At 30.5% G+C, this 14,844-nt stretch overlaps 3 protein-coding genes across 3 annotated transcripts; 1 reads left to right on the top strand and 2 right to left on the bottom strand.

Moving 5' to 3' along the window:
- Positions 1-913: 913 nt before the first annotated feature.
- On the bottom strand, positions 914-2,919 carry LOC123295198 (B-cell CLL/lymphoma 7 protein family member B). Its single transcript, XM_044876448.1, has 3 exons — positions 2,697-2,919; positions 2,454-2,629; positions 914-1,734 (listed from the first exon to the last, which is right to left on the bottom strand). Exons 1-3 carry the CDS (start codon positions 2,783-2,785, stop codon positions 1,616-1,618), a joined length of 384 nt encoding a protein of 127 aa, XP_044732383.1. The 5' UTR covers positions 2,786-2,919; the 3' UTR covers positions 914-1,615.
- Positions 2,920-4,309: 1,390 nt separating this feature from the next.
- LOC123295556 (replication protein A 32 kDa subunit-B) lies at positions 4,310-6,457 on the bottom strand. Its single transcript, XM_044876945.1, has 5 exons — positions 6,249-6,457; positions 5,766-6,031; positions 5,268-5,462; positions 4,782-4,984; positions 4,310-4,708 (listed from the first exon to the last, which is right to left on the bottom strand). Exons 1-5 carry the CDS (start codon positions 6,274-6,276, stop codon positions 4,630-4,632), a joined length of 771 nt encoding a protein of 256 aa, XP_044732880.1. The 5' UTR covers positions 6,277-6,457; the 3' UTR covers positions 4,310-4,629.
- A 3,463-nt stretch (positions 6,458-9,920) lies between these two features.
- LOC123296359 (gastrula zinc finger protein XlCGF8.2DB-like) lies at positions 9,921-11,138 on the top strand. The gene is made up of 3 exons (XM_044877821.1): positions 9,921-10,017; positions 10,093-10,302; positions 10,564-11,138. Exons 1-3 carry the CDS (start codon positions 9,921-9,923, stop codon positions 11,136-11,138), a joined length of 882 nt encoding a protein of 293 aa, XP_044733756.1.
- Positions 11,139-14,844: the final 3,706 nt, after the last annotated feature.

Genomic DNA, 14,844 nt, shown 5'->3' with positions numbered 1-14,844 from the left:
ACTCGTTATTATTAAATTTTCTAATAAAAAGCCGTAGAATAATATAATTTAATGAAATACCATATAAAATGTAAGTAATTAATATCATAGAGTATGTCAACAAACTTGACAGGCCCGTACTTCGATGTCACATTCGTATAAAAATTTAAATTTCATGAATATTCTCTATTCATAGAGAAGACGCTTTTAGCAAAAATTTCATCATTTTCAGTGGAAATCGTTTCATTTTCTTGAAAATCCTCTCTTTTCCTGTCAGTTATCTCTCCAATGGTGCCAAGGAATTCCGAAATGACCCCTCCTCAATCAGAAACTTGAACAGTAGTGAAAATGTTGAAATTTTTCTAAATTACTGAATTATATTTAAAAAAAGGAAATACATGTGTATGAAATACATCGATGGAAAATATCTGAAAATCTGATATCAGTTTTGAAAATTATTATTTTTGAGAATATCCTGATCGTCTGCCAGGTTCGAAAACTTGGATTTAGCATTGCCATAAAATTCCCCTTGCATTTTGAATGATAAATCCATGAATATTATGCTTGAATTAAACATTAAATTGATGTACGTAAAGACATGAATACAATAAATTTTTTATTATACAATATTTACAATTTTATTGTTTGGATCAATTAATTAATTAATTTGTATTTAATTTTAAGTACTATTTTATTTACACATATTTTTATTTTGTTCAATTTTAAAATTACACACACAAAATTACAGAATTACTGTACTTGAATACAATTACTATCGTTAGAAATACCTTAATGCCATATGTGTCACTGCTTACCTCATCGCTTCCTGAATAAGCTGAGAAAAATAAGAAAAAATGCTCTCTACCAAATTTGGACCTGATGCCTCATTTACGAGATTTTATTAATTTATTAAAATAAGAGTAGGTTAATTATCTCGTAAATTAGGCCTCATATCCAAATTTGGTAAAGAGTATTTTCTTCTTTTTTTTCTCAGCTAATTCAAGAAGCGATGAGATCTGCAGTCAATTATAGAACACCCTGTATAAGTGCCCAGTACACAGTATTTTGACCAATAAAACAACTTTTACACATCAAAAAGCATTGTGTTTTCCTTACTGTAAAATTTTGTGTTTTGGTGATAGGGCTTTTTTAAGTTATGACGGCAGTATTTTCATTGCTATATTTAGAAAAAGAGTGGTATCATTGTTTGAAATATGGCTAGAACATTTCTGAACATTTTGTAACATAAAATGCGACGAATGAGTGAATAATGTGGGGGAATAATGTCAACTTTCGTCCCGCTGTGCTAAAAAAAAGTTGCCGTTTTCGGGAGCAAATAAAGAATGTCTCAGATCTCATGTTTGTTGATGAACAAGAGATCTGATCACTATTTTTATTAATCGTCGATCGTTTATTATGATTTCGAAGAAGTGGCGAACAAAGAATAGAATATAGCGTGGGGTGTTCACACATGAATTTATATTGATGGATGACTTGAGAGTTCAGAGTTCAGACTTCAAAACTTGACACACAAATACTTTAGTTAAGAACAAGTAAATAAATTTGTTCATGATGAGGATGCAGATGCTGATACAGATGCGGTAGTGCAATTAAAATAAGAACCACAACTATATAATCAATCAGTCTTTAAACGTTTCGCTCCTGGTTCACTACTTTGTGAATTTGAGTCTTCTGAAAATGCCATATGTGTTGAAAAATCAGTTGGACCTTGTGAATCACTTACCATTGAAAAACCTAAATAAAAATTTTAATATTATTAATAATTTAATATTATACAATAATTTTCACCCGAATCTTGGGCAATGGCAAAAAATGCCGCCCCAAGTTTCTTCGGCTAGATCTAATACAATAAATTACATAAATAATTTGAACTGAACAAAAAAGCTTCCATGCTTAAGAATTCGTCATTATTTCAAAAAGCTTATGGCCCAAGGGCATGGCCCATGTGGCGCAATCAATAAATCCAGGCCTGCTCAGACGCTTCGAATTCAATACTTGTTCGAAATTTAAAAAATGGCTCTAACTCCTTCATTTTTCAACAAAATTTCCCAAGGATTTCCCAATTTTCAACAAAATTGGAGAAAAAGTATTGGTAGATTCTTTACTGGAAAGCCACAATCGATATTAAATTGTTTTTTAGGCGCAAAATTTGTTTAAAATGACGATTATGAGAATGATTCCAGATTTTCTCAATATTTCAGTTGGTAAGCTTACCCCCTAGTGAGATGTTGCTTTTACATTATTGTCTTCATCTTATATTTAATACAAATTTGAGAGGGAGGAGGGGTTTGAAAAAGTCCTGTGAAATTTTCTTCAAAATTTTGCAGTACTAACCCTGTTTGAAATATTGTATTCGGCATATTATTATTTCGAAGAAATGTGAATAATTTACGTTACACGTTAAATTAAAAAAGTTAATTAATAAGAAGATCGACAAAATTAAAACATCTTACATGTATTAGAATCTTCGGCTAAACTGAAATTCGAACTGGAATTATCTAAACCGGCTGTTTTTCTACTCGTACCATTTTCTTTAATATCTTTTTTCTTCTTCTGTTCACTGGTTGATATTGGAACCCATTTATATATTTTCATGGTTGTTTCACCGATTGTTACCCATTTCTTTTCCCTTTTAAAAAGGATTGTAAACATTAATAAAAAATAAATATAGGTAAAAAAAATAAATATAACCCTACCATCTTCGAACTTTGTCAACAACTTGCATCACACGTTTAATATCGTCTTTGGCTCGACTTCGTGTTTCAGCTCTGATTGATCGAGACATTTTCACTTTTAAAATGAACCGGTATCTGTTCTTGTAAAATAATAAAATCACATATTTTTTTTAAACACACTTATTATTATAATAAGGGTTATGATATCACAGTAAAATGGTGAACAAATCTTAGCTTTGAAATCACCACTAACACTCTCTCATAATCATAAGCTGTCAAATAGACGCCAGTTTTGTTTTTATTAGCGATACTAGCACCACATAGTGTACATATTATGTACTACTTCATTAATTCAAATTTATTTTTAATTTAAAATTTATTAATAAAAATATAATAATTTAAAAAATCAAATTAACCCGATTGAGTTAAATATAAACTGAAAAGGAACAAAACAAATTCAGCAGTTTACATAGCGACTTTACTAGTCGGGATCACAGATTATAATTTATTACATAAATAGATAGGCAATTCTACTGAACATCAAATGTTGTCCAAAAAACCCCCTGAGAAAGTCACTTAAAGTGAAAAAAATTGCGGGAATTATGTACTATTTGAATTATTTCTATTCAGTTTATCATTTTTTTTTAAATTTTTTATATATTTATTTGTCTTCTTATAAAATAAAGTAAAATTTTTTAAATACAATAACAAGAATTAGTAAAATAATAATTTATTGAAATATTTGAAACAGAATAGCATTTAATACTAACAAATATTTACTACTTTTATGTATGTTAAATGCAATGTCTAACCATTTATATAATAATCACAAATAAACACGACCTAAACAACACTAAAATAAACTCAGTACATACCTTGGTAGAATCAGACAAGTTATGCTCTTATGAAAGGCTGGGGACAGTCTCTTACTCTCTCACACGGTACCCAGTCACCACCATAATGCTTATGTCATATTTGTTGATAGTAAATATGTAAAAAAATTATTAAATAAATAAATCAACTTGACAGTTCGAATGTAAACAAGCAATCAATATGGCGGTAACTGGGTACCGTGTGAGAGAGATTACCGAGAGTGAGAGCATTCCCCCACCCTACGCCTACTTGCACAAAGAGCATACTTTGTCTGATTCTACCAAGGTACATACCATGGAAACTATAAAGAAGGAGAACGATCGCTACGCGCTAAAGCATTAGCGCGTCTGTCCCTGAAAATTTGTAGAATTTATAGTTCATTTTTCAGCCACCAGCCGCGCTGTTGTCGGTAAGTAGTATCTGCGAAGTTAGCTGTTTATGAGTACAAGTAGATGAAGTTAGTACCATTCAAATTTATAAAGTAGAATAGATAATTTATAATTTATTCATTAGTAAATAATAATAATAATTAATAATAATTTCATTATTTGCTTTTTTTCCTTTTCAACTTAGCGATCCCTTCAACTTATAACCTCCACGCACAAGTCTAAACTTACCTTGGCGCTCATAATACCTTAATGATAAAGAACAGAGGATAATAAAAAAAACACTTTATTTTGTAAAAATCATTTATTATTGAATAAAAATATTATTTTTATATTTTATTACAATACTTTTAAATATTTTGAAAAATACTCCTGGAAACATTCAGACTTAGATTGTCAACACTTTGAAAAAGTCGAATATTTCGATTAGTATAGCGTATTCCCAACCCTTGCACAGGGGAAGGGGGTTCACTGTTCCATTCCCGAGGCAAGGGATCTACACTTAAAAAATTTTGGCATATTTATTTACACACTATATTCTTTTATCACCTAAAGACCTAGACTATAAGGTTTATGAGAATTCTTTTTCCTGTAAGAAAATCAGGTAATTGGATTGAACATACTTAGAATATAAAATTAATAAAAATACGATGAAATATATTTTAAAGAAACAAAAAAAAACAACAAATTGTAGTTTACGCTGCAACTTTATAATGGTCATCATCAATGGTCGTATAAACATGACCTTCATTTGTCAGGAATTCAAGTGTATCCCTGAAACAACAACAAAATAAATAAGGAATATTATTCTCACTAAATTCTGTAGCAAATAAATAAATATACTTACATTAATTCAGCTTTTGTACATTTCACAATGTCTTGGATTTGTTTGATAGTTCCACCATGTGGTTCTCCATTACACTTTCCAATTGCCTTATAAACTTTATATTGGAATGGTGTGCCAATCATATTGTTTGCATCATCTAAATCATTGTTCGTACCTGCAACTCCACCTGCACCTGTTGTTATATTCATTGTACCACCATTCGCCTAAAAATAATACAATTCAGATTTAGAATTCGTAACTTACGACTTTTTTACGTTGAAAAATAACACCAAGCTGGAGAGTTCCCTTCTTCTCACTTGTCCTCCTTCTATAATACTCGAAATAGGGGATACGGATTGTTTTACACAGGTAAAATATACAGTGTGTTCATTTCAAAAGTTTCCACCCTTAATAACTCTTGATCTGATGTAATTTTGAGTGAAAACACGTCCAATTAGAAATCGGCTGCGAAATAAAAAATACTTAGAATATTCTAGATTTTCTTACCTCTTCTTTGAACATTTTTTCGATTTCATATCTTGCACAAATAGCTGATAGCATAAAGGTGACCAATTCATTTGGATGATTCATATTTTCTATTTTCAAAATCATAACTCGACGTCCTTCTGCTAAACTTTTAAGTGTTCCAACAACTCGACAATATGCATTTAACATTAAATTTGGTATCGTTGGAGCTTGATCCTAAATTAGAAACAATAAAACGCTTCGATATACAATTATGTAATTCTGGGGATAATATTTTTTGAAATGGTTGGGGATAATATACAGTGTGTCCCCGGATAGAGGTAACTATACTTGTAAATTTCCATATTTTGCATTTTAAGAAAAAAAGTCATTCTTTATAAGAAGTTTTGCTTATTCTGAAAAGTATGTAGGTATATTTAAAACTTCTTAATAATGTACGGGGTAGCCAAAAGTTACCTCTATACGGGGGCACACTGTATTTTGAAATTACTACTCTAAGTAATATTATGTAATACTTACAGGATCATGATCTAGCCACAAATGACAAATGATTTTATCACTGAAATCTTCTAATTCATAGATGACTTTAGTGGATGAAACTGTTTGTGATCGTAACACCCCGTATAATTCAACCATTTGTATCGTTTGACCAAAAAATGTTAAATCTTCTGATAATAAATGCATATGTTTTATAAACATAGGCATTAATTGACGTGATCGATTCGTTTGTTTGGTTCCACCCTGTACTGTAGTATTTGCATCAAAACCACCTCCACCTTGACCACCTAAACAATAGCAAACATGTACAATTAGTAATTTAATTTCAAATATCGCCTTAGTTTCATGTTGAAATAATTCCAGGAGTTAAGCACAATACAAATTGGATTGCAACAAAAATTTCTTGGAACGTTCCCGAGATATTGATTCTCGAAGTCTCTCTTAGTACTCTTGAAGAATACATTTTGGTTTTGGAATTTTGGGTTGGATCAAAATTTGAATTACCTGCGTTATCATAATCATCAAGCCACATGTTTACTTTTAATTAATAATAATAATAATTGAATTATCTAATCACTGTTTATTAAGAATAATTTCTTTTTTTTTTAGCCAAAATTTTATTTATTCTTTTACGTTTACGAAATGAAGGTGATTTATGTCGGCCGATTTAAGATTTTTAGCGGGATTTTTATTTCAAGTAGTTTGTTGTTTGACTTATTTGATGAGAAATGTCAATAAAATGAAGGAATAACATCAACTCAAATACCACAGACTTGTATATGCATAAAATAGATTGATAATATGTTACAGAAATTAGAATAATAAAATTTTTTCCACATTGGTTGATCCTTTCTCTCCCGTATGAATAAGGATGGATATTATTTTACTATGACTTGTGGAGTGGAGCACAAGTCATAGTATTTTACTACGACTTGTGGTATGGAGCACAAGTCATAGTATTTTACTATGACTTGTGGTATGGAGCACAAGTTATAGTATTTTACTATGACTTGTGGTATGGAGCACAAGTCATAGTATTTTACTATGACTTGTGAAGTGGAGCACAAGTCATAGTATTTTACTATGACTTGTGAAGTGGAGCACAAGTCATAGTTTTTTACTATGACTTGTGGTATGGAGCACAAGTCATAGTATTTTACTATGACTTGTGAAGTGGAGCACAAGTCATAGTATTTTACTATGACTTGTGAAGTGGAGCACAAGTCATAGTATTTTACTATGACTTGTGAAGTGGAGCACAAGTCATAGTATTTTACTATGACTTGTGCAGTGGAGCACAAGTCATAGTATTTTACTATGACTTGTGAAGTGGAGCACAAGTCATAGTATTTTACTATGACTTGTGAAGTGGAGCACAAGTCATAGTATTTTACTATGACTTGTGAAGTGGAGCACAAGTCATAGTATTTTACTATGACTTGTGCAGTGGAGCACAAGTCATAGTATTTTACTATGACTTGTGAAGTGGAGCACAAGTCATAGTATTTTACTATGACTTGTGGTATGGAGCACAAGTCATAGTATTTTACTATGACTTGTGGGGTGGAGCACAAGTCATAGTATTTTACTATGATTTGTGGTATGGAGCACAAGTCATAGTATTTTACTATGACTTGTGAAGTGGAGCACAAGTCATAGTATTTTACTATGATTTGTGGTATGGAGCACAAGTCATAGTATTTTACTATGACTTGTGAAGTGGAGCACAAGTCATAGTATTTTACTATGACTTGTGAAGTGGAGCACAAGTCATAGTATTTTACTATGACTTGTGGAGTGGAGCACAAGTCATAGTATTTTACTATGACTTGTGGTATGGAGCACAAGTCATAGTATTTTACTATGACTTGTGAAGTGGAGCACAAGTCATAGTATTTTACTATGACTTGTGAAGTGGAGCACAAGTCATAGTATTTTACTATGACTTGTGGAGTGGAGCACAAGTCATAGTATTTTACTATGACTTGTGGTATGGAGCACAAGTCATAGTATTTTACTATGACTTGTGGAGTGGAGCACAAGTCATAGTATTTTACTATGACTTGTGGTATGGAGCACAAGTCATAGTATTTTACTATGACTTGTGAAGTGGAGCACAAGTCATAGTATTTTACTATGACTTGTGCAGTGGAGCACAAGTCATAGTATTTTACTATGACTTGTGAAGTGGAGCACAAGTCATAGTATTTTACTATGACTTGTGCAGTGGAGCACAAGTCATAGTATTTTACTATGACTTGTGAAGTGGAGCACAAGTCATAGTATTTTACTATGACTTGTGGAGTGGAGCACAAGTCATAGTATTTTACTATGACTTGTGGAGTGGAGCACAAGTCACAGTATTTTACTATGACTTGTGGAGTGGAGCACAAGTCATAGTATTTTACTATGACTTGTGGTATGGAGCACAAGTCATAGTATTTTACTATGACTTGTGAAGTGGAGCACAAGTCATAGTATTTTACTATGACTTGTGGTATGGAGCACAAGTCATAGTATTTTACTATGACTTGTGGAGTGGAGCACAAGTCACAGTATTTTACTATGACTTGTGGAGTGGAACACAAGTCATAGTATTTTACTATGACTTGTGGTATGGAGCACAAGTCATAGTATTTTACTATGACTTGTGAAGTGGAGCACAAGTCATAGTATTTTACTATGACTTGTGGTATGGAGCACAAGTCATAGTATTTTACTATGACTTGTGAAGTGGAGCACAAGTCATAGTATTTTACTATGACTTGTGGAGTGGAGCACAAGTCATAGTAATTTACTATGACTTGTGGAGTGGAGCACAAGTCATAGTATTTTACTATGACTTGTGAAGTGGAGCACAAGTCATAGTATTTTACTATGACTTGTGAAGTGGAGCACAAGTCATAGTATTTTACTATGACTTGTGGAGTGGAGCACAAGTCATAGTATTTTACTATGACTTGTGGAGTGGAGCAAAAGTCATAGTATTTTACTATGACTTGTGAAGTGGAGCACAAGTCATAGTATTTTACTATGACTTGTGAAGTGGAGCACAAGTCATAGTATTTTACTATGACTTGTGGAGTGGAGCACAAGTCATAGTATTTTACTATGACTTGTGGAGTGGAGCACAAGTCACAGTATTTTACTATGACTTGTGGAGTGGAGCACAAGTCATAGTATTTTACTATGACTTGTGGTATGGAGCACAAGTCATAGTATTTTACTATGACTTGTGGTATGGAGCACAAGTCATAGTATTTTACTATGACTTGTGAAGTGGAGCACAAGTCATAGTATTTTACTATGACTTGTGGAGTGGAGCACAAGTCATAGTATTTTACTATGACTTGTGGTATGGAGCACAAGTCAAGTATTTTACTATGACTTGTGAAGTGGAGCACAAGTCATAGTATTTTACTATGACTTGTGGAGTGGAGCACAAGTCATAGTATTTTACTATGACTTGTGGAGTGGAGCACAAGTCATAGTATTTTACCATGAAGGTTATAGAACAGGAGAAAGATCGCTATGTACTAAAGCATTAGCGTACCTGTCCCTAAAAATTTGTAGCATTTATAGTTCATTTTTAAGCCACCAGCCGCGCTGTCATCAAGAAGTAGTATCTGTGAAGTTAGCTGTTGTTGTTAGCATAATGTACAAATTGATATATCATTTGAAATTAGCGCACAACAGCCAGCTTTTATTGATACTACGTATTGATCGCAGCGCCTCACTTATTTTATCCATATTTCGGGTACAATATTTTCTATAGCGATTGTTCTCCTGCCTATATGCTTCATGATCAGATCCCAATGAAGGAGAGGCAGTTCTCACTCCAGCTTACAAGCTTGGATGAATGTGTCCGAATTCGAACTTTAGTTTAAAGGACCGTGGTTTAAAGTGTATGAGCGTCCAAAGTGAACAAACCATAAAAAATAATAAATGGAACAAATCACGATTAACAAGAAATGAACAATTCCTATTTCTTTTAATGAAAATCCAGCATTCCTTCAAAAGGAAAGTTTGACAAATAAATTTTATATAGAATCAAAAATGGAAAATATTTCATTTAAATATAATAATTTATTTATCAATGAAGAAAGAATTAAATTTGAAAACCAATCAAATTCAGACATAATCATCAAAAATGAAAAATTAGATGACAATGTTACAATGGAAGATGGTCGAATTAAAAATGAAATATTATTCGAAAATACTAGCAATGATAATCATAGAATGGAAGAAATATTACTAGAAATGAAACATGAAAGCATTGATGAAAATAAAGAACAAATATTTACAATAAATTACGAAAATATCAAAATTGAAAATGATTTAAATACAGAATTAAAAGATGAAGTGGACACAATGGAAGATGGACGAATTAAAAACGAAATACGGGAAGATGATAGCAGTGAACTTGAAAAAGAATTACATTCAGAATTAATGATCAAAGATGAAGTAATAGATGAAAGTTTGTTAGAAACCCAACAAGATCCAATTGGAAAAAAAGCGTTTTCATGTGATTTTTGTGATAAAACATTTACTCGAAAAAGTAGGTTAAATTTTCATAAACGAATTCATACCGGAGAAAAACAAGAAAAACTATTTTCATGTGATGTTTGTAATAAAACTTTTAATCAGAAAAGTAATTTAGTTTTACATAAACGAATTCACAGCGGCGAAAAACAATTTTCATGTGATATTTGTAATAAAGCATTTACTCAAAATAATACTTTAGTTCGACATAAACTGATTCATTCTGGTGAAAAACCATTTTCTTGTAATATTTGTAATAAAAAATTTACTGTTCAAGGTAATTTAATTAAACATAAAAGGGTTCACAGTGGTGAAAAACCATTTTCCTGTGATATTTGTATGAAAAAATTTACACAACAAATCACTTTAACTACTCATAAGCGAATTCACACCGGTGAAAAACCATTTTCTTGTGATTTTTGTAATAAAACATTTACTGATAAAAACAATTTAGTTCGGCATGGACGGGTTCACAGTGGTGAAAAACCATTTTCATGTGATATTTGTTGTAAAAAATATACTCAACAACATCATTTAGTTAAACATAAACGAAGTCATACCGGAGAAAAACCATTTTACTCAAACGAAAATAAATTTTCTTGTGATATTTGTAATAAAAATTTTACTCGACAAGACAATTTAGCTACTCATAAAATACTTCACACCGGGGAAAAACCATTTTCATGTGATTTTTGTAATGAAAAATTTAGTCGAAAAGACGCTTTAACTATTCATAAACGGATTCACACTGAAGAAAAACCATTTTCTTGTGATCTTTGTAATAAAACATTTACAGTACAAAGTAGTTTAGTTCGACATAAAAAGATTCATACTGGAATTGTAGATTTGTAAAAAAGGATGACATAAAATGTACTATATTATGGATTAGGACAGACTGACCAGTTCTGTTAACATTTAACTGACTGACTGAGAAATCTGTTATTTATGTTCAATAGAAATAAAAATAAAATTTATTAAAATGGAATAATATTTGTTTTAATCAAATTTTCACAACATTATCCAAACATGCTCAAGCCTCATAGATAATAAAAATTCATTCATATCGTGCCAAGTACTTAAAATCACAGTGTGCCCAAATCATAAAGCATGGAGATATGAATACAATCGATCTGTATTATCTCTATGGTTAAAATGGCAACAAGAGACAGTGTTGCCAACTCTCAAAATTTTTTCCCCCTAAAGCTCCAACCAAAAACCCCTAAAATCCCCTAAAATACAATTGCTGCGAGATTCCCTTAAAAAAAAAAAAAAAAAAAAACATTATTAAATAAATGTTATTAATAAAATAAACAATTAAGTATTATTACATTAATTACATAATCGTTTATAAATAATTAATCAATAATCAAATACCAAATTGAATTATTTAAATAATATAATTATTCGTTTTTTAACCTGAAAACCTTAAAAAAGTGAATATTCGAAGTTGAAAAAAAATCCCTAAAAATACCCCTAAAAATATAACACCCCTAAAAAAACCCCATTAGACTTTTTAAACCCCTAAATTTGGGGGGAAAACCCCTAAGTTGGTAACCCTGACAAGAGAAGATGTAATTTCATGATGACGCCTGACGCTGGCTTTGAGCGACAAATTAGGATGCTATCTAGCTGAAAAAATAGAACTATGTGGAGCGTCAAATTTAAAAGATGTAACTTCATGATGATGCTTGACGCTGGCTTTAAGCGTCAAATTAGGAATCCACCTGGTTGAAAAAAATAGAACTATGTCCAGCGTCAAATTGTAAAAAGGAGCGATAAAAAACAAAAAAGTTTATCTCATTTTTAATCAGATACATGGTGATGATAAACAACTATATCCATAACATGGTTTTCAACTGTTCAAAAAAATTCCATGGAAATGGGGCAATCAATTGAAAATAAAATTTTTAAAATTAAACCTTTATTCTCGTTTTTTTAAAACATTAAAAAATATGTATTATTAATTTATTTATCCACTACTCTCAAAATTAATCCTGATAAAAAAAAATAGGGTGTCAGGTATTCTGTATTCTTTGGTTGTACTTTATGATAAAAAGTCAGTTTAGACCGTTTTGCCATCTGGATGAAATAAAAATCTTCGGCAGCGTCAAAACGTAAAAAGCTAAACATTGATGGATTTTTGTTTTTGTTTTTTGATGACATTTCGAACCACCCCTATGGTCACGAAGTATGTACCTCAAAAAACTTTTTTCCTTAATAGAGGACCAGAACTATTTGATGAAGGTATATCATCATTTCAATCATAGTTGTTTATACTATCGGGTTCTGTAGCTGCTAAAATTCCACGCTGCATTTCCTTCATTTAATAAAACCCCAAACCACCAGATGTTACTTCAATACTTCATCACGCAAATGGGCAAACATTAAAATCTTGCGTTAATCTTTATGGACACCCTTTTTAAGTATATGACTTATTAGATGTTTGTTACATTTGTTAGTTAGACTGGGGGTGGTAGATACGTATTTTATACGTTAATGAAAATTGACATGATGTAATAATATAAAAAAGAATATACAAAACTAACTAAATAAGTGAAAACAAACAATTGACTGAACAAATGGTTGAAATATCATATATGGATAGTGTTGATTAAATAATTGTTTGTTTTTTACGTCATGTGAGTAAAGAATGATATCCACTATTACACACAAAGTAATCAGAGTACCTATCTATTATCTTACTCCTCAATGGATATAGTATAATACTATAAGCAAACATATATGGTACGTATAAATTTAAAATATATACAATATCTGGACCTGGATACATACTATATAATGTTTCTAACCTAATTTGCGTCCCCAAGGAGTTAACAGTGATGTTTATGAATCTAATAAAAGTGGTTTGTTTTTCTATAAAGACCATTTTTGTTCATATTGAATTAAAAGCTAGATTTTTGTTAGCAATTATTGTCTAAACTATTCGGTTTAGAAAAAAAGTTTTGCGTATTCATAAAGAACAACTTTCTAATTTGAAGCGTTTATCTAATGTTTGTCAGTTACGAATCAGAATGAGATTTTTTTTTTTTCGTCCGAAGTATTTTCCTCGATTAAGTTTATTTATCGAGTTTCAAGCATATGTCAACTTAAAAAAAAACACTCTGTATACATGGTAGATATAAAAATGTTTATTGTCTATAATCAATATAGGATCAAAACAGTCAAATCTGCGTGTTAATAAATTTTATTAAATATAATATTTTTATTAAATATTAGTACTAATTCAATTAAATGTTATTTTGGTAAGTAAGTACATTAAACTGTAGTCTATCTATCTATCTGTCTATCTATTATGTAGCCAAGAAATGTTTGCGAAAACTTTTGTAAAAAGTAATAAGATAAAATATACTGACTATACGTGTATAAAGGATGTTGTATTAAGAGTGCAAGAATTAAAAGACTTCTCCTAAATTATACTTCTCCCAAATGATAGTTTAAGTTATTCTAAAGAAAAGTTCCCATGGTCACAAGTCATGGAAATGACAGGATTTCATGTTATAGCTAAATTAAAGTTGGAAAATGTACTTATATTTGTATAATATATGCCTATGTGTGTATAGGCAAATACATATACAGATATGTATAACTACATGCATACGTGTGTTTTTTAATGTAAGGGTGTTGTTTTTTAATTCTTGTGTGTTTTTTTTAAGAATATGTTACGAAATTCAGAAATTTAATCTGAAAAAATTTTCAGATTAAAACTTGAGAACACGCTGTATATGTGTATATGGTATATGTGTATAAATACATACGGTTTTTGTTATTAATTTTATGTGACATTATATACAAGTTTGATTGTTTAAGATAACTTTGTTGTTTATATGAACGTCAATAATTATTATTTACCTTAGAGATTTGAAAAGTACTTAAGTACTTAGGTAGGTACTGTACTTTTACAGTGAAACCTCTAACATGTTTTATGAATTATCTTTTGTTACAGTTATAAAGAAAAGCTGAGAAAAATGACTGTTTTTATATATTTTCAAACAAACTTTTATCCCCAAATTTCACCCTTTTAGGGAATGAATTTCGAAAAATCTTTTCTTATGTGACACCTACAGTATAAAATCAATATCTTCTCGAAACTTCTATTATTAGCGATTTAAACTGGGCCTCGATATATCAGTCGCGATATTGCATATTCCCCCTCCAGATTATTTCCCCCATCTGAAATGTTTCTGATTTTAAATAATATACATAAAATCAATCATTTTGAAAAAAAGTCATACAAATCGGAGCTGTTATTGAGGACTTCCGAGTAAAAACATTCATTGATGCGACTATATATAGAATATTAAACAAAGTTAATCAATACAATTTTTACAATTTTCATTTTTAGATACTTCGACCCGAGGTATATTTAAAAACTATATCTAAGAGAGATATTTTGAATTGTCGTACGTCAATAAAAAGGGTTTATAGTCTTTTTATATAAATCACCCTTTTTTTTTTATAAATATAAATTGCTAAAAAAAGGGTGAATAAAAAATTATTACAGACTTAAAACAAGTAAAAAAATTATAAAAAGTTAAAA

The sequence above is a fragment of the Chrysoperla carnea genome, chromosome 3 (assembly GCF_905475395.1).
Source record: "Chrysoperla carnea chromosome 3, inChrCarn1.1, whole genome shotgun sequence".
Lineage (NCBI taxonomy): Eukaryota > Metazoa > Arthropoda > Insecta > Neuroptera > Chrysopidae > Chrysoperla > Chrysoperla carnea.
This window is presented reverse-complemented; position numbering and strand designations above follow the sequence as displayed.